This window comes from Lutjanus erythropterus, chromosome 1 (assembly GCF_056507025.1).
Source record: "Lutjanus erythropterus isolate fLutEry1 chromosome 1, fLutEry1.hap2, whole genome shotgun sequence".
Lineage (NCBI taxonomy): Eukaryota > Metazoa > Chordata > Actinopteri > Lutjaniformes > Lutjanidae > Lutjanus > Lutjanus erythropterus.
Window position 1 is genome coordinate 20,770,065 of NC_139317.1, and position 21,118 is coordinate 20,791,182.

Consider the following 21,118-nt stretch of genomic DNA (forward strand, 5'->3'; position numbering starts at 1 on the left):
ACTAAATCTGACATGCTGGTCTTTTAAAACTGCAATAAATGTAAATTAAGAGATTTTTTTGTCCATTTGAGGCCTGCAGAAGAAGCTGTAAACACAACATTAAGGTTGTTGTGGTGAACATGTTTGCAAACAGTTTCCTATGTACACAACCACCCCACATCCGGGAGATGTTAGCCATTGGGGCTTTCTGTCAGTGTCCACCTGACAAATATAAGTCTAATACCTCAGTTTTTGTCTCCACCAACTCCTGAGAAAAATATTTAGGTATTTAGATGCTAAATGCTCCAGTGTATTCACCAGCTGGGCAGACGGTTTACAGTTGGTTTATCAGAGCTTTGTCACAGAAACCTCTGCCTGCTCCTGCTGGAACGATGTTACTGAAAGCTGTAAGACTGAACAAAAACCACAAGCTAAAAGAGGTTACCCGCTTTAAAGGTAATGTGGGGAATTTTCAGAAAATCCTATGACTGTAATTGCACCTGTGGCCGTTAAGTGAACTGCAGTCGGCATCTTGTTGCTTGTGTTTGTGTTTGCACTCTGTGGGTGCAAGCAAGCATCCTTGGGATTGGCCAAAACAGTGACGTGATGTAATTCACCGACACCATGTTGATAGATGAGGTAAATAAAGTGAGACTTGTGTTGTGTAGGTTCTGGTTACTTGTTGGAGTTAGACTCCATTTCTAAGCAAGTTTTGCACATTGTTGGCGCAGTAGGGGAGCTGAAGAGGCAAGGCGTTCAGGATTGCACATAAATGTCACATCCATTGGATTTTCCCAGAAGAACTATGCTGAGTCATTTATAGAGAAATTAGGGCTGCACAATTAATTTTCAATTTTCATTTTCACTGAAAAAACTATTAAAATCGTGATGATGTGACATTTCTTGAGGTCTGCACCCAACAAAGATGTTCTTTCATCTGGAGAATAAGCTATGTTTGCACAGCACTTCATTAAAATGATGTTTTGTGTCACATTTTTTCCTTTATCAAAAAATTGCAGCTTCTCCGGTTTGGATATTTCACTTGCAATATTGTGATCTTGATATAGTTTTGATTAATTGTGCAGCTGTAATAGAAACTAGTCCACAGGCTGTTAGAGGCAACAGGGAAAGTCAATGAAGGTCTAATTTTTTAAGTGTGAGAACATCCATTCACACATTTGCAATACAAGGTGATTAATACATGTAATTTAATGTGTTGTTAGAATTCAATCAGAGGTCACTGATCTATCACAGCTGCTGGAGAGCTTGTAGTCACCGACTTGAATCATAAATATCTCATAATACAACACAATTGTTTCACTTGTTCCAAGAAAAATATGTTTTTGTAAATGAAGAGATGTATGACTTGTCTGTTGTTTTTGTGGGTTTGAGAATCAGCAGTGATATACAGGCTGATACTGTTGTGGTGGTGTGCACTCAGATGATGAGAACTGCTCATCAAAGCTTGCAAAATAACACTGAGATATGATCTATTTTTACCGCCTGTCACTCATCTAAAACCTAAAACTAAATACTTGCAGAGGAGCCTGTTTAAGTCAATGACAGCTGAACTCATGCATATATGAGGTGTGGGTGATGTGTCAGTAAAATCATCCTTGAACAAATTTACAGAGTTCATTATCAGCTGTGTGTTGTGAGAGAAGTTTAATGTTAATCAGTGATTTGGAGCAGCAGCAGCAGCAGCTAATTCTGTTGCCTATAAAACCTGTCTCATCCTTATTACATCTTTGAGATAAAGTCCCGTAAGACACCAATGCAGCTGTGATTACAGTTAATTATATTATTGTCAAAGGACACATTTTTGTTTCTCGCTGATGTGTTATCTCCACACAAAGCCAGTGTTTTCTCGCTCTGTGTTAAGTGAAAGGTCCTCTTATCTCTTCTGTGGAGCATCTTGTTATATAAGTAAGTTTGGGTCACTGTGGTAGACCAGCCAAAGCCCTGCGGTGGACTGGACATAATCACCCACCTGCAGATAACTATGATGGAAGCTCCGAAGCTGTTTGTGTTATTATCATCTCAGAAAGCTGCTGTTGCATGGAGGAGCTGCATCTTAATGAGCTCAGAGATTCACCACACACAGAGACGCAACAGGGAAATAAATATGAATAAACCCAAAAGAGCTTACTGGGCCTGGACAAACCTCTGCTTTGCACATTGAGTCTGTAAAAGCTGGAAAAACGTGCAGCGGTTTCTGAAATGGAGCATGTCAAAGTCTGTTTCCACTCAACACGAATCAAGAATACACTGTACCCACACAGACTGCCAATGATGAGATGTTTAAATAGCAGACTGTGGATCACTCTGAATGTTTGGCCTAGAATATAATCCTTATTTTTCACACGTCCTTCTAATTCACTGATTCTGAGGTGTCTGTTATATTTTCAAGACTGCAAAGAAGTGTTGAAAATATATGGCCCAGTGTGTTGTACGTGCTTTCAGTGTGGTTGACCATTCATAACCTTTAAATGAGAAGCTTGCTCTATGTTACCATGAGAAATGTACGCTTGAGAAGTTGGAAGCTCCAGTGGGAAAGAAAGAGACAAACCTCACAAACTTCATCTTTGGAAAAATGTCATGAGAAATAAGAGAAGAAAAGTTCCTAAAGTTTAAACAGTCAAAATGAAAAGTAAGGTTTGCACACTGGTTTACAAACAGGTGTGTTTATAGAGAATACGTGGTGAGTATATGCTTGATGATGATATTTACTGTATGCTGTCTTGCTGTTTTAAATATTCATTTGAGAATTTATCCCTTTTGCTAGTAGGTAATGTTTCTTCTTGTTGTTTCTAGGTATTTCCTGAAATGATCATTGGTTATATTGTGCTTTGTTTTCTTCTTTAAAATCTTGCTCCTTCTCTTCCCTTTCCTAGTTGTTCTCTATGTTCTTTTGGACAATTGATGGCTCAGTCTCTCTGAGTGGTTGATAATCCCTTTGAAGAATGTACATACAGTATATCTATTTACTGTGGCTTACCAAATGAAATGCCCAGTGAAGGTTGTTTGACCAAAATGAGGTGTTTTAAAGCTGCACTAATCAATAGTTCTGTATTAACAGTCGATTGAAAGACTGTGCAGTGTGTTAAGTGTCACTATAGTTATGCACAGATAATTGTCACATGATTTTATGTAGTATTTTAGTCTCTTCTGGCTCATTGGGTGTGAATGCTGCAAGCATTCACAACCTGTGATGTTCTACTGGAAAGATTCTTTATATTTATTATTCATCCGCCTTGTTTTTTATAAATCAAAAACTTCAACATACTTCAAATGATTCAAACCATTCAAACATCAAACTGTTCAGCTCCATGAGGACATTATTGCTCCAACTTTGTTCCTTCATAACATTACAAATTTCCGAAATATTCAACGTTAAAATTCTCAGCCCTTTTAAATCCCATTCACCGAAAACTTTGGCACTCAATAACTTCAACAAACTTCAATTGATTCAAACCATTCAAACTTTCAGACTCTCACAATACTGAGAGCCAAAATTTCTGGAAGAGTGCAGATGATGCCAGTTTTTTCCATCACTATCATGGTCACATTTTTGACACCACAGAAATAAAATTTAAATCAACACGCTCAGCATCCCATCTTCTCGATCACCATGTGCTTTGTTTTTGGCTGTAGCAGTAATGGTCTTTCATTCAGAGGCAGAGGTTTGACAGGTCATTGTGCCTTAAGATCCCTGTCACAGCTGCCTACAGAGTCGGTGCCTGAGGTCAAATCAGTCACCACGGCAACCTCTGTAAATCCTGAGGTCAGTAGATTATGTATAAAATACTCCTACATATGATTTTACAAACCTTTGTCACCAAACTCCTTCCATATACTTTGGACTAGAGACTTCATTAAAGTTTTAAAAAATCCAGCGCAGTTACATGCTGGCTATGACTTCTCATTCATAAGGTTCATTGCTTTTAAATTATGAAACAACAATCATTAAAGTATTGTAAATAATTACAACATTATTATATTATAAAAGTAGCTATTCAGCGTGGCATCAGGCTTTCAACAAACATTCAAACAATCCTCATCATTCAAACTTTATTTCATCCAAGGCAGCATTTCTTCAGAAATTGCTTTTCCAGTTGTTTTGATTTTACTGAGCGTTTTGGTTCAGTATCAATGTTCTCATCAGTGACAGTTCAGTTGTTTTCAGATAAAAAGCTCTGATAAACCTAAGAAACTCTGATAAAGGATATATGCACAGCAACAAATCTCCTAGACATTATGTTTGTATATTACTAAATTGTTTTCATAATGATTGTTTCACGTTTCTTTGATTAAATGAAACTCTACATTGATGTACCGCACTGGAGTTGTAAGGAGGTGGTTGGGGTGGATTGTGGCCACAGGACAGGAAGTGAAGGACTGTGGCACAAGAATCCAGGGTTCACATCCAAACTCCTGTAACAAAAACATTTAGGTTAAAGTTAGGGAAACGTTCTCATTTGGATTAAATGTTTATAAAAACATCAGTGCTGACTTTTGAATGGTGCTGTAGTCCAGGGGTCCGAAACCTTAACTACACAAGAGCCACTTTTGGCTGAAAACAAACAAACTGCCTGGAGATGTATATTATGTCTATTAAACTCTTTATTTTCCTCTGACTTTTTCTTTGGATTTAGCATAGCTGTCCATTGGAGACAAAAGACTAGCCACTGGCAAAATATTGAGGAAAACACAGGCAAAGATTATGACAACTTTTTTTTTAAATTCACTACAGGCTACACTTTTATAATTATAGAATGTAAGAATCCCTTCAGGCCTACAACAGTGATAAATTAAATTAAAATGTTAAAGTAATCCATTTAATTTTTTGCCAAAAGCCACATGGAGCCACTGGGCAGCAAGGGGCAAAAGAGTTGCATGCGGCTCAGGAGCTGCAGGTTGCAGACTCCTGCTACAGAAAACATATGAAATATGTTGTCGTTGAATGTTTTACTGATATGCTCAGTATCAACATTTCTTAAACTTGCCAGGTACACTAATTAACGAGATTGCCTCATTACATTAATCCGTTAATTGGTCACTATTATATTTCCCTTAAAGCGTATCTGCTGTTGCAAATTATTTGTATATAAACGTAATGCCTAGGAGACAGCAGGTAGATGAAGACAGTGACTAGCTGGTGAAAATAGTTGAGCATTTAGCAGCCAAAGAGTCAGATATTTCTCTCAAGGGGTGGTGGAGACCAAAGCAGAGCTTACGGGTGAGTATACTGTATTCTTACTTGCATCCACTGGTGCCTATAAACACGACTACAGATGAATTGTTTGTTAACAAACTCACCATAACAACTTCATGAGGTGATAATGGGTCGATGTTACGTTAACTTTTTGACCAAAAGAAATCAATGCAAACATCCTTTACTATATCACAGAAAATTAAGTGTTTTCAATGTTTTCGCCAAAACTCTGAACAGAACACTTTTAGTAGATTGTCATATGGAGATGAGAATTAACACTTAAAGGACCTGTGTGTAGGATTTAGTGGCATCTTGTGATGAACTTGCAGATTGCAAACAACTTTTGTCACTCTCCACTTTCAAGCATGAAGGAGAACCGGTAGCTGCAAGAGACCACATCTTGAGCCAGTGTTATTCATACTTTTGAATATTATATTCCATTTCTGGCATATTCTGTGAATCTTACACACTGGATTTTAAAGATTAGCAGTGCATCACATTTGATGGGTGCTGTTATTCAAACTTTGGATGTGTACATTCTTGGTGGCCATGGTGGGAATCGGAGTTCTATTCTTGGCAGTGGTAAGGTTATACCACACTCGCTGAGTTGCACAACGCCACAGCTGTACAGCATTAATCAAGCAGGTAGCTGTTGCCACCCCTTTTGAGCTGACATATCTGACTTTTTCAATTGTGTGTCCGAGCCAGCAATCACAGAGAGTCAAGCCTCCTAATGACTCTCCAGGCTGGCCACTGGTCCCCATGGCAGCCTCCGGAGCCGGCAGTGGCCCGGGAGGAAAGATGATTGGAAAGAAAAAGCAATGTAGGTCAGCACAAACGAGGCATCTCTTTAAAAAACCTGTCAGATCTAAGTCTGGAGCTCATTCACCATTTCCCCAGTTGCTGCTTGTGGCTACGAGCAGGGAGCTGATTTAAGAGAGAACCATGAAAGGAAAGTGAGGGCGACGTCACAGCGAAGGTGACAGAAGAAAAAACAGTGTGCTCAACGTCATTAAACAAACGTTATTGATCTCTAATTTTAAAAAGGATATGACATCACTACAGGTTATTTATGCACAGAGCGTGATTTACAAAAACAGCAACTCCCACTGGATAAATCTCCAGAACAAGGCAGCAGGAGTCTATTCAAAGAGCATCAAGCCACTCGAACACTGTAGATGGCTCCATTAGTTGCATTAGGCTGCGTGTTGAGGGGGGCGGTGGCCAAGTGATTTGTCCCTGTTGGTGGGGAGCGCTGAGTGGGCTGACATCGGAGCCTGGCCCTCATCCATCATGGGACATAGGACCTATATTGTGTTTCATGGTCTCCTAGGGCGAGTGTATGATCAGCAAGACCCAGATACAGCATGTTTATGGAGACACACTTCCTATCCAAGCCCTGCTGCTAACCCTCATCCCTCATGTTCTCACCCGTCCATCCACTTTCCCTCCCTCACCCATTCCCCTCCCTATCCCCTAATCAATTTCCTGTCTACCCTCTGTAGGCCCTATTTTCTTTCCCAATAAAACTCGTCATCTCTCCTTTATTCTCTGTCCAGCTCTGCCTTCTCTCTCAGTCTCTCCTCCCAGCTTTATTTGAAATCCACATGAAACAGAAAACAGAGTGCTGTTTGCTTACGCATATTTACATGTTTCCTGCAAAAACCTCACCTCCAGGAAGACCACTGGGCTTTAAAGCCAGTTTGACTTAGTGGCCAAACTGTGTATTGACAATGTCATATGCTGCACTGCTGGCCAAAACAACTTTCTCCCATGAGTTTAAATTGTGAAAGAAGCAGCCTTAAAATGGTGCAAAATGACCCATTTCAATATCAGGATTTGATCCATTTGGTCCAGTGACAGTCTAGAAGAGCTGCATGATTAAATCATTTTATCCCCATTCAAGTTAGGGAAGAACTACACTGAAGTTAGTTGCTCTGCCAGTAGAAGTCTCTGCTGCACTTACTCTATGGGCCGCACAATGCAGAAACATATGTGGAAGATCGTACCTGGAATTTGGCTTCAACGCTTTATCCAGTTCTTCTTAACACATTCATGGTGAAGGCAGCTAGAGAGGGACTTTTTGTGGATATTGATTTTTTTTTTTTTTTTTTTTTTTTTTTTTTTACAGTGGCCAATAGTGCAGAATGAGTGTTAATGCTGTGCCCCCGAGCCATACAGCTACAGTGGTCCTTTAACCTGGCTGACTCTTACCAGACTGGGAGGTCCCAGTGAACATGATGCAACTGGGACCTAACACTGCCCTCAAGACTGACAGAAGTTTGACGTCAGGAAATACAATACAAAGGTGGTTTTCTTGCTAGTTTTTTTTTTTTCTGAGGGCTGAGTCAGCTTACTTAGCTGCATAACTAACCAAACTAATGGTTAGATATAATAACTACAGTTAGCGATAAGCTGCTTTAACAACAAGTAAAGTTATCTCTCTCCCAGGAAAATCTGTAAATGACCTTGGTAGATTATGCCCTGTTGGTCTCAGAGGCTGTGTTACGTCGCGGTCAGGCCGTGTTAACTGGGAGACTGCTGAGACCTGTTGCCCGCCAACGGCAGCTAAGTTTGCAGAAACTCCGACCCAGAGTTGAAGCTGAGCAGCTGGGGAACATCAGATGAAAACCCTGAAAGCATTTTCTCCATAAAGATAAGATCCAGTTTCACCCAAATCAGTGAATTAAGTCATTACATTGAGTTTTTGTGCATGTGTTAAGTTGTGCTTTAGCACAGTAATGTAAAACCATCGTATGTAGCTAACGTTTTTAAGGATTATGCATAATCTGCTGTCACAGATAAGCTAACACTTCGTCCTAAGTGAATAAATTCTAGCCAGTAGCCAGCAGACGTGTGATATTTTGGGGAAACAGAGCAAGGTTTGAGGTAGCAAACACCTAGAAGAAATGTCAACATGACACACTGTTGCTTGCTTGCTTGCTAATAAATGTTTGCTCTGCACTACTAAAAGTTAAAGATTGATGGGTAGTTGGGTTGATGTCATGATGTCACTGGTTGAAACTGGTAAGTTTACATAAACATATTTTGCTTTACAGCGAAAAAATGATTGGGATTTTGATCTAAGAATATGAAGAAATGTTTTTTGTAATTCTTTGGTCAGATATTATTATATCGGTGCACAATATGATGGGATGTGATCTAAAAGGGTTGAAGGGCATTTATCTTGTAATCTCAACTTTAATTCCATCTGTTAAACCTTTTTTCACTGTTGTTATGCCAGTTTTTCTCTTTCTCTTCCTCCTTTTCAATTCCACTATCTCCTTATGTACCTAATCCACCCTTTCCTGAGGGTCTTGACTGGCTTTGTGACGGGATGATGTCAGAGCTGCGCTCCTCTGTCAACATAGATGACTGTCAGCTTGGACAGACTCATTGCTGAACATCAGAAAAAGGAATGAGATTTTTCCTAGCGGACAGTTTTCATTCATTCGTATACAGAATATTTGCTCACACACCCATGAGCTTTCTGTAACATCCCTGTATCGCCATTAAATAACTGTGCCAGTTGCAAGTGTTAAGATTTTAGGATTAGGCTCAAAATATTTTTCAGATACACACCACAGTTTTATACTCAGTGTTTCTTTCTTGTTTATTTCATTGAAATGACAAAAGTCAATATTATTTCATATTGTTTTCTCACATGAAGCCAGCTATAAAAAAAATAAGTGCAATAAATCTTTGTCACTTTGGAACTTATCTCATATCCTAAGGCAGGTTAACGTAATTATTTTGTCATGACTTCTGGAGAATAATAACTGAAACTGATAGAGGGGAATACACAAACAAAAATAGATTTTTAAATGAGCTCTCTGATTCACTTTCTATTACAGGGAGAGTTTATCTCTGGGTGATCAGTATTTAGTCAGCTCGTACACAGTGGACAGCTAAACTGTAGGCATGTATCATAACCAATTTATTTTATTAAATTCACACAGAGAGATAAAATAGTGAAGAATCCTCTCACTCGACCCTGTCTCTTAGAAATGACAGTTCTATACCACAAGAGAAATATTGCTCTTCAGTTTATGTTCACTGGCCATGAAGGAAATGTTTATATCATATGGAAGTCAGTGTGGATGATGAGGGTTGAAAGCATAGGACTTTGATTCTGGAGACCTGTGGGGGCGGTTTCACAAAGACAGACTTTAACTATGGCTTAGATCAAACTAACAGACAGACATCAGATAGATTAGTTCTTGACCATCTTAAGTAGGACTAATTTGCTGTGAATCCTGGGTAAATTAGGACTTTTGTCCAACTTGACATGGCTGAACAGCTCTGTTCACTCCAGCAGAAAGTGCTTGCCTTCTGGAACATGATAGTGCTGCTTATTTCTTTGGGCCAACCTAGAAGTTAACATCGCTCTGGGGCCCTCTTAAAAAAGCCAAAGGGAATTTTTCTTCCTTGAATTTTGGATTATTGCAGAAAATAACCCCTGTAGAGAACAAAAGTTTTGTTCTGTAAGATAATCTTCGCAAATGCAAATGAAACTGTCATGAGTAAAAAGTGTTAAAGCAACCTACGCTACGGTCACATGACTTCATGTCTGCACCAAGTAGTAGTATTTGATTTGATGTTGTTTAGTGCACACAACAATTTCTGTAGTCTCCGCCTTTTTTAAGACACAGAAAAGCTTCAAAAACTGAGATATTCAGTGGCGATTTTATATCATAGAACAAAACTTCATAACCGTGTTAACCACAGACCTTATTTCTGACATCTCACAAAAACCCATTAAAAAAAACACACTGATTTTGAGACGATGGAACCGATGTTTTAAACAAACTAGCTCATTTCCAGATCTATTCAACAGTGACATTTTATTGCGAAAGAGTGTTAATAACACATCTTTTCTGTATTAAACTGAAACCACAATTTTTCCCTAAACTTGGCCGACTGCTTTGAGTGCCTCAGCGTAACCATAAAAAGTTTGATCACGCTTTAGTTGCTATGACTGGATGTTGTAGGAAAACAAATGAAATAAGTGTCAGTGGGCATTATGCTGATACCTTCAGTATCAACGTTTTGACACGGGTATGCTGATTAACAAGAGACGCGGTTGTCATTGATTGATTGATTGATTTTATTCAAAAAAAAAAAAAAAAAGATACAAGATATGAGCTCCATGTACAATTTATGAGAAACTGTCAAGGATAACACAACAAAGCTAGCTTACTTCCATTGTGGTCCTTGATGGAAGGAGATAAAAACTGTCGCCAGCAAGTGACAAATTGACAGCTCATACAATAACACTAAATACAATAGAACAAACAATATTGCTTTTTAATTTAAAGTCAGATATTTCCAAATCTAGCTGAATATGAGCTACCTTTAGTGCAGATTTCAAGATGTTTATATCATACTATGATATATAGAATTTCTGGTGGTAGTCGCAGACTCAGTTTTGTGTCATTGCACATTGCAAGCAGGTCAAGAGGTTATTTGTCACTTTGTCATTGAAAACATCTGATTTATTCCTTTAACGTGCAATTTAAACTCAAATACAATATTTAGATGAGTGAATTCACAAGTACACCAGTGTATTTATGCATTGAAGTGTTTTAATTGAAGACAGATCATTTGAGTCTTCTGCTGAATGTTCTATTGCCAAGCATTTGGTACTTTTTATTCCAGTCAGCTTTCACACCTCGGGTTGGTTATATTTAGACAATAAAAACTCCACGTCTGCTTTATAAAGTGTGCATACAGATACTTAAACGACTTCTCTAAGCAAACAGATGTCAGCTAGACGTTTGTGCACAACAGACACCCCATAGTTTACTGTGTCCCAGCTATGAGGAGGCATGTAGCAGGACAATAAGGACGCACAGAGCAAATATTTGGTTATGACACACGTTCTCATCCAGTAAACTTGGACTGCATGTTTCTTCGTCTGTTCTGAATGTTCTTGTTACCAGATGTCGCTTAGATTTTCTTACTTTTTTTCCTGATCCAGTTGCTTCTACTGTAATTATATACCTTTATCAAAGACAGGGGAATGAAGCATGTACTTTTCATTTATTCAGTCTTTCGTACTTGATTCTAAATGGTCAATTATAGCATTCTAAGATCTGTTTTTTTTTCTGTATAGTAGACCTTTGCTATGTATAACTGATTGCAATGAGGGACATATTGTTGCCATGGATGCAGTTCTGATCATAGACTATTGAGATAAAAAAAAATCATTTTTATATCAACAAAATCATTTCTGAATCAACATTTTGTGATGTGTGCAGGTCATTAGTGCTAAATAAACCCAGACAGGGTGATGCAGGGCAATGACATGAATTAAACTTAATCAGTACTAAACAGACATTCCAACAGCTGTGCTTTTCTTCAGATAATGACAAGATAAAATCTTGTATGGAGTAAGTGTCAAAAAAATTACAAAATATTATTGGTTTTGGCGAGACTAGTTTGACTGAAATGTTCAATATAATCTGATGACTTGAAATAATATTAAAATGTCAGCTTTCATTGATTAAAAACAACACTTAAATAGTTAGTTTAAATCTAAAAAGTTTAATCCTAAAATGCACAGACTTTTAGTCAACTAAAACTTGGCAAACTAACAAACAGAAAAGGATGTTGTTGACTAAATTTGTTTAAAAAATAACAAGCATATTTTCTGGAGGACTAAGACTAAGATTAAATTAAAAGAAATGGCTAACAGAATTAAAACTGTCCAACAGACAACACATGTGTGCCACAGGAGGACATCAGGTTTCTCTGCACTGTCCCCTGGGACGCAATGACTTGTTTTGTCCAATTATACAGAAGATGGCTTATAACTCAGTTCCAGATTGAGGCCATGAGGTCAGAAATCAGGGTTTTGAGTTTCAGTGGCTCGGATCGAAGCGGTCACTCTCCAGGGACGTGGTCCTCGACCTCCGGGAGGATTGCACGTGTGTGTGATCATTAGTTTTGTTTTGCTGGTAGTTCAATTACATTTTCCTACAATCAAAAAGGTGAAATGTGGAGTGTTCGTTTCAGTCTCATGATGCTGACTGTTTCCTTAGTTGCTCCTTTTTGCCTTTGCCTGTTGTTTTGAGTATCATGGCTGGAGGTTGTTCTGAACTTTTTTTTTTTTTTTTTTGGCATTTATGAATCAGCCATTTTCAGCCTGAGCTCACACATACCCGGTGGTATTTGCTGTGGTGTGTTTCGCAGGGTCACAGGGGGCTGGAGGAGTGTAGGTATATGAGGGAGTGTGTTCCAGGAGTGTGTTTCAAAGGCTTTCTAAATGTTTGGTCCCTTTGCCCTGTGGGCTTTTTGCTATTTTCAATATGTGCCCCTCTCTGTGGAACTTCCTTGGATTTTTACTGTCCTCTTTTGAAGGCTCCTGTTACCATGGTTACTGCAACCCCCGAGTAAAATGCATGATGGTAGTGAGTACAACCTTAAGTGGGAGCACACATTTCAGTAGTCATGGTTACAACAACCTCTAAAGAATGAATTATGTAACTGGTGTTGTGTTTTAGATGAGATACCAGCAGGCAGAAAGGGGCAACTCACAACTACAGATATTTTCTGTTTCTGCTTGGGCAAATTCCAAAGTTCAGCACCGTCGCATGATAGAAGCGCACTATTTTTTGCTTTCTGATAATGGCAAAAATGTTGAGTTTAGGTCTAGTTTTGTTATTGAATCAAAATAACTGCAGTGAGAATAATTCAGCTGTTTTTAGCGAGAATTAAACGAGTGGAAAGAGAATAATAGGAGTATCTCTGCGTTATTTTCTTTATATCTCTGGACAAAAAGCTAATTTGTGGATGTTTTCGTGGCTGGTTGAGATATCATGCAGCACCAGTGCTCTGCTGCAGCCTGTGTGTGTGTGTGTGTGTGTGTGTGTGTGTGTGTGTGTTTGTGTGTGTGTGTGTGTGTGTGTGTGTGTGTGCAGGTGTGTGTATATTTGACAGTGAGTAAATATGTATATTTACATGCATGGGTGAACTCACCTCTCCACCACACCCAATTGGTCCATGTCCCCCTAGGCCGTTGTCGTGTCAGCAGTCATGATTTGAGGACGCTCTGTGCAGCAGCAGGTCTTTATTTTCCTTTCATGTCACCATACGTTAATCTGTAGTGACTTTGATAAGCAGAATCCACAACTCTTCCTACTACTATTTGTCCTTCAGGAATGCACGATGTTGATAAAACAAGTGTCTATTATAATGGTGATTTATCTCTATGAAAGGGTAATTTTGGTGTTTTTGAAAACCGGGGCCCTACTTTTACATATTTTGGGGTCTGAAAAGTTTGGAATTGATCCAGTGTATTACCTCAACCAGCAGCCATGGTGCTTTACTATGTTAGGTCTGAACTAACTCTTAAAAACACTAAGTAACACTGTCAAACAAACTAAGTAATCGAGGCAGAAGTAGAGCAGCAACTCCCATGTTCTGAGAGGTTCTCCGAAAGAGCTGTCTGAAAAGGTCTGTCTCTACAGGGATCCTTTCTATAATGTTGTCAGACACTTAATCTGAGCCTGTCAGTGGCAAAAACAAGCACTTAAATGGATGTACTTTGATGGGCACATTTGCCTCCAAGGATTACATTGCAGCCATAGCAGCCCATGTCACGGCTGCCAGCTGATGAGATCTACTGGACCAGTTCCAAAACTTTTTGTACCTACCCCAAAATATGTAAAAAAAAAAAAAAAAAAAATGTGTGCTTTCACCAATACAGACAAAAACTGGTCAAAGAACGAGAGAGAAATCATCTCATGTTTTGATCCTTTTTGGGAATTTGAATGACAAAACCAGCTGACACATTTCAGCATGAAACCTTCATCAGAGCTCATGTCAGCAGTGAACTCTCTTTGTCAATGACACATTATGCAAACAACAGGAAAACAATTGCAGGTGTATACCTGCAAAACAATCCACAATGCAGGAGGAAAAGTAAGAAAGAAAAGAAGAAAACAAGATTAAATGAGATTAGGAAATTGTTGTGTGGAAACAAACATATTGCTGTACATTTTAAGGCAGAGCACCAAACTGAAATTCAGTGCAGGAAAAGTGCACCTGTTTCCTCTTATGAGCTCATTATCTCTCTACTCACTGTTAAACATGATTAATAGGATGTTCAGTATTTTCACATTACTGCAAATAATTTGGTTTAATTTGGCTACTTCATATCTGTGCTTTTATCTTTTGCCAGTTAAAGAGTTGACACTGACTAGTCAATGAAATGTACATTTATATGATTTAATTGATAAATTAGATCATCAGTGTAAAGTGAGTCTATTATTTTGCTTCCTAATAAAACCCTCTCTCTGGTTTTCACTTTCTATTTTGTGACAGATGTCACCTTCATATTGCCCCATGGTTAACAGCTGTGTGCCCACCGGACACCTAATTACGTGTCTGTGTGTCTCAAATTAGATAGAAAGAAAGATTTAGAGTGCCTGCTCTGTTCATTTATTGTCTGACAAATCTTTATTCTTCTGGTAACCTTTACTAGCATGACCGATTTAACAGATGCATTAAAATGAGTCTGGTTGGCGCAGTGCTCTGTTAGACTTGAGCAGTGAATATGTTTACAGTTAGGAAAAAAAACAAGCATAATATATACAGGCTGGCGTTAACTACCACGGTTTTAATATTCAGTGTGTTCAGGTATTGCATGTGCTCTGCGTGGCTGAGAAGATTTATAGCCGAATATTCACAGCAGCACTGTAGAAGGAAATGCAGATCTCCATTGTAAATAATGTAGAAATTTCCCGGCTGTGTTTATGTAAGGTTGATTGTTCGAGATTCATGTGGTCTCTGTCTTGTGTGTTGGGTGTTGATTTAGGAGGGTTCAATGGGCTGTCACTGAGCCAACCCCTCCTACAAGTGAGCGTTTATAGACTCTTTGGGTAGAGACCCAGCTGACAGGCATATATTATGTGCAAAGCGGGAAGTGCATCTAAAGAGTCATCCATGTAGCTTAGCTGCAACTGAACTGTTCAGAGGGGGAGTAGGTGATAGAGGGACACATTTGAAACAATCTTAGTTGCTGTTGGAAAATGAACAACCAATCGGACCTAACCATTGTGAAAAGGATAATGTGAATTTCATATTTTCTTCTTCTGCTTCTGAGCAGCAAAACCTGGACATAATCTCTGTGGTGTCACCAATAGGTTTCTGAAGAGAAGTTGTGAAGCGCGGAGTGGTAGCTACCTAGCAGCTAGCAACCTGTACCCATCTGTCACTCAAAGTGGTCATTCCCTTAATTATGCATAACGTTAAGCCTTAATGGAATTTAAATGGGTGAGCTATATGAAGATTCAGATCTGTACATGAACTGGAAAATAGCTTTAGAGACCAGACCTGTTTTGTAGCAGGCTTAAACATGTTTGTTTCTGCTCTAGCGTCTTTTGGGAGTGACTCATGTTTGGAATCAGCCTCAAGTGGCCATTCAAGGAACTACAGCTTTTGGCACTTCGGTTTTCGCCTCATTTTTCATGCCTGGAGGTAGCCGCTTTAATCTTTTATCTTTTCTTTTTTAATATTTAATATTCTTTTTATGCTTTTACTTGGATAGGAAAGCTGAAGTAATGACAGGAAAGGCAGACAGAATGGTGGGATGACATGCAGCAAAGGGCCACAGGCGGGAGTCAAACCCACAGCCGCTGGGACTCAAAGCCTCAGTACATGGGGCGAATGCTCTCCTAACTGAGCTACCAGGTCACCAGCTGTTTGTATCTTAATACTGACAGCTGACACACAAATGTTAGAGGAACAAACCTTTCAGCATATTTTAATAGTGGTCTGAGAGAAAACTAGACTTCTGCAACTCCACCTGGCTAGAAACAACAGAATATGTTGTTTGCCATTGACCTCCAAAACAACATATATGACTGGTGGGAAGTACCAGCAGCTTTAGGCACAAAAAACACTTGGCTGGGTTTAGGAAAAGATTGTGGTTGGCTTACATATGTCACATGACTAGGGCTGGGTATCATTATGATACCAGTATCAATACCAGTACCCTTAAAGTACTTCATTTGATGCTTTTACTACTTCTGTCGTACTTGGTGCCTATCGTGTGAATGGAAGCATTCGGTTTAGTAAAATTCCACCACCACTCCTCTCTATAAGATTTTTACACAAATACATTTTGAAATTTTCAAAAGACTTTTTTAAACGTTACAGACACTATCCCCACTAGCACACCCTACACTGAACATTTCAATCTAGCCACTGGCCAATCAAACAAAGTAGTTTTCTCTAGATGTTGGCTCAAAGAGGATCAATTGCAGGTATCATTTGACTGGAGAAGTTTCAATACCACTTAGTACTGGGTTGTTTGGGCTGATACCTTATAGTTACTGAATACCGATACCCAGCCCTACACGTGACAGAAGTAATGTATACAATAAAACTTAAGTAACTTTCGTCCAAAAGAATGGGATTCAAGTCCTGCGTGAAATGAAAAGTCAACATTGACTTATTTAAAGTTTTAAAGCCCTATGTTTGTTTGACTCTATCCATCCACGCCACCTCCTCCATACACAGACTTTCTCAATATTTATACTTCTCCAGTCATAATTACTACGCCTACTACATGTCGTCACCTAACAATAAATGTAAATATTGGTTGTAATAAGTTGCATGCACAGACCATCTGGACACAATATATTATTGAGTATCATTCCCAGGATGTCAAATACAAATGCTTTGGGTTGGTGACTCGGACCTCAAAGTGTCTGTATTTGACCTAGGAATAAGACTTTACAATAAACTTTTGTTCTCCTGCATCTTTTACTGCACCTTTAAGATCTTAAGCGCCTGCACATTAATTTTCAGTAAACAGATTGAAAATACAGACTGGATTGAGGTGAAATCAAGCCTTTGGTACAAGAGTGGATGAATGCTTTGACCATGAAAATGCAAAAAAAAAAAGAAAAGAAAAGAAGAAAAACAGAATCATCTTGATAATTTACAGATGTGTAAAGTAATAAACAACAGAAAATAATAACAACCAAATAAATTAATCAGTTTTACTTTTTGCAGGCTGCATGGAGAAAAAAAACTTAGCCAAACTTATCTGGCATGCATGCATACAAACTTTACACTTTTTTTTTTTCAGTGAAAGAGCTAAAATAGGAAAAACAGTAGGTCCTTGAACACCACAGGCAGGAGTCAAGTCAGTGGCAGAGTGAGACAGCCAGGTGTTATGTGCGTGACTGCCATGTGTTATGTAATTATTTTAAGGTATAACACATTGTTCTCTGATGTATTAGAAGCTGTAATTGAACATTTCTAGCTTTCTCAGCGTGAATCAGTCAGACCTCTTCAGAGAAATAACATTACGTCTTTATCAGCGGATACATAAAACAGAAAGCTGTATTTCTGAAACAGACACCATTACATTTTGAATGAAGTCTGCGCTGCATTGCTGCTGCTCTGACCTGCAGATCACAGGAAATAAACGCAGAGTGATGAATCAATTCTTTTCTCTTCCACCCCATATCCTTTTCTCCTCCTCTCTGCTTCTCTGGTTCACTCTCGCTTGTCTCTTTGCCGTACAGACCCTGTCCATCTCTCAGCCCTCCTTCTCCAGCCTCCCTCTATTTTGTTTGCCCATGTAACGTGACAGTTTGCTTCCTTTCTCTGCTTTAAAGCATCCGACTCTTTACCCAGAACCAAATCTGTTCCGTTTTGTTTCCAGGCTTTTATCTCGTCTCCTCTTCAGTCTCTCTTTCAGCTAATGCTCGGTGTGTGTTATTGTGTGTGCGCCTCAGTCTCACATTAATTTGAGTCAGTAACCTCACTTTGTTCATTCTATTAATCCTCCGAGTCTTAACAAAGTCAAATCCTCTCCTTCACTTTTTCTCAACCTCTGTGCACAGATAAGTCTTCAAATTTATCTTTCCTTCTCGGATCATCTTTCCCACAATGCCTTCATCTAATCTCACTTCTGCTTTTACCTTTGTGTTTTACAGCTCACCTGCTCCCTCACTCTATTTCTGTCTCTCTGACTCTGTGTGTTTTTTCTCCCCGAATCCTCTCTCTCTCTCTCTCTCACAGCGATAAGTGCTCATTAGCCTTATTTGTCAATATGCCTGGACCGCTATCAGATCTTTGTATTTTCCTTTTTTTTTTTTTTTTTTTTTACCAAACTGTTACGTAATATGAACCAGGAGCAATTTTTACCCTTTACTAATTTTAGGAGTTTCCTTCTATCTTCTTTCTTTCTCTATCTTTTCGTTTCAAGATAATCAGTCAGATGTATTGTACTGTAAATTTTGTTGCATAGCTTCATGTGTTGACAGTCCTCAGAGTGTATGAAGTGACAGGACATTATTTATGTTTATTTTGGGGTTTAGTTTATTATAATTATATCCAAATGTATTGAGAAATTGTTTCTAAATGACTATTTCTATGTTTACTTAATTTCATACTGTTTCAGTTCACAGCAGCAAGGCTCACCACAGCTTCTGTTTCTTAAGAGACAAAAGTATGTGGACACTTGAATTTTACACTCATGTAACTGTTAAACAACTCAGTTCCAAATACAATGGGCAATAAAGAGATAGTTCACCATTTTTAGAAGTGATTACCATGATTAAGATTAGAGGAGTGATACCACTGACATATTTGTGCAGTAAATATGAAGCAACTGCCACCAGCACCCTGTTAGTATAGTTTAGCACATGGTTGAGACTAGACACATGCAAACAGTGAAGACTCTAATTCACTTGTGTCCCAGTCAAGAAACCCCTTACAAAACCACAGCTTGTCATTTTCATCGCACTATGGCTTGTACAAATTAAGCAAACAAGATATAGCACGTAAATTACTGAGCTTTAGAGGTGCTAATTCACAGATTCTGTTACCTTTGGTCAGAGCCACGCTAGCTGTTTCCAGTCTTTATTAGCCTGGCATCTTTTTGATATCAAAGGGGCCTTATACACAACAATCAGTGCACCACAGTGTGCGACCTAGCTCTGAGTTGCACATGCAAATTGGGGTGGTGCTTGGTCCATTTTCAAGCAGCAGAAAAATGTCAGTCTGGTCACAAACTTCCTCAAATTACAGCTAAACAGTACACTACAGTATGTTTCTGAAAACATTTAATTAGAAAAGTCTGTCTGAGGTTTGTAAGCCTTGTGCTGTTGTGTGACTTTTCAAATCCCCCACACATTAAATAAATGGCTGTAATTGGCCTCAAGAGATCCGGGGCGAGTGGAAATCACCTTGAATGGGCAAGTGGCCAGATGTATGTGCCTGTGTAGATGAAATGTGAGCTCGCTGATTCCTCTGGATCCCAGGCTTTATGCTAAGCTAATCTAACCCTGGCTGCTGGCTCCAGCTACATATGTAGTGTACAGATGTGATTATCACTGATCTTCTCATCTAACTCTTGGCGAGAAAGCAAATAAGTTCATTTCCCAAAATGACAAAATGTGCTTTTATTATGTGGGTAATTTTATTTTTACATTGATTAGGCTTAATTTGAATCACAGAAATAAGGAATTGCTTTGTCAAAACTAAATAGTGCAGAAGTTAAAGGACAGAACCATCCATTTTAGGCCCATTCCTGTGTTCCCAGGGTCCTGTGACATATAATGGGAATATGACAAAACATATGCACTCTCCCAGGGTCCTATGGTCCCCAGCTTTATAGCACAGGCTAATGAGTTAGGGTTAAGGTTGGGAGTAAAGTTAGCATAGCACATAGGGAACATAGGACCCAAGGAAACATAGAACCCTGGGGACAGCAGACCCTGGCTCCCACATGCTTCTCTTTGCTGTAGAAAGTTTTAGAGATTCATTAAGGAAAGTCATATTGTGTGTTTCTTTGTTGGTTATGAGAGCAAACAGCCTAGCTAGGAATGGCGATTGAAAAGTAGCCTGCTTAACTGATTCCCTCTCTCACATAACCCTCGCCTTGCCCTCCCTCAAAAGTCTTCCATGACAGCCTCTGTTTATTTGAGATGGTTTACACAACATTTTCTAACTAGGTTGCTCCTATTCAGCCACGGGAGCGTTAGAGAGGTCAGGTAATGATGTTGGGTCGTGAGGCCTGCCTCGCCATTGGTGCTCCACTTCATCCCAAAAGTGCTGGGTGGAGTTGAGGTCCAGTTCTTTCACGTCAAACTTGGTGAAACATTTCTTTTTAGACCTCTCCTTGTTCACAGAGGCAATTGACCTTCTCCAGACTGTTGCCACAAACTTGTAAGCCACACTATTGTCTTAAATATCATTGCATGCTATGGCATGGAGATTTCCTTCAATGGCAGCCCCAAAACAAAAGTAAACAAAAGTATGTGGACACCAGTGCTGAATATGAGTATGTCTGTATGAATATGTGTGTGTTTGTGTCGTTTAAACAGGACTCCAGGTAACAAGCCAGGCAGTAGCCCCAGAGGTCAGACCCCAGACGAGACCGGACGCCGCCACGATGCCAACTCCTCTGTTTCTGACTTGGCCAACTCAGTCACCAGTGACATGCTCATGGTAACACACAATATCATCAGCACAGTATATCTGAGGCCCCCTGAGACACATTCAATTGATACACCACTAACTCATCTGCGGTCTGTCTCTTTTCTGCATTGCTGAACTCATCTATATTAAGAACGGGAGGACTGCTGTCAGCAAAGCCTTTTAAATCATAATAAATGAGATGGCTGAACGACTCGAATCAGGCTTCCAGATCATCTGTCCTAATCTAAGATGAAAGTTACATTCAGGCATTGAGACAAAGAAGGGGCAGATGAGTCAAGAGGGTTGACGAAATTATCTAAAGTCCTCAAAACAGGAACTTATTAGTAATTAATCACCAACATAAACATTGTTATGAAAGCAGGGCTAGAGCTGAGCTTAACTTAAATTCAACAATATATATATGCCTCCAATATACAGCGTTTATTCATTATGTCTGTGTTACTTAGGTTTTAACTTACA

At 39.1% G+C, this 21,118-nt stretch overlaps 1 protein-coding gene across 1 annotated transcript in view; it reads left to right on the forward strand.

The window, feature by feature from the left end:
* syt7b (synaptotagmin VIIb) overlaps positions 1-21,118 on the forward strand; it is a 133,403-nt gene that overhangs the window by 98,036 nt on the left and 14,249 nt on the right. Inside the window, exon 8 of the mRNA XM_084724652.1 lies at positions 20,545-20,668. Coding sequence (XP_084580778.1) covers positions 20,545-20,668 — 124 coding nt within the window. The remainder of the gene's footprint in view (positions 1-20,544; positions 20,669-21,118) is intronic.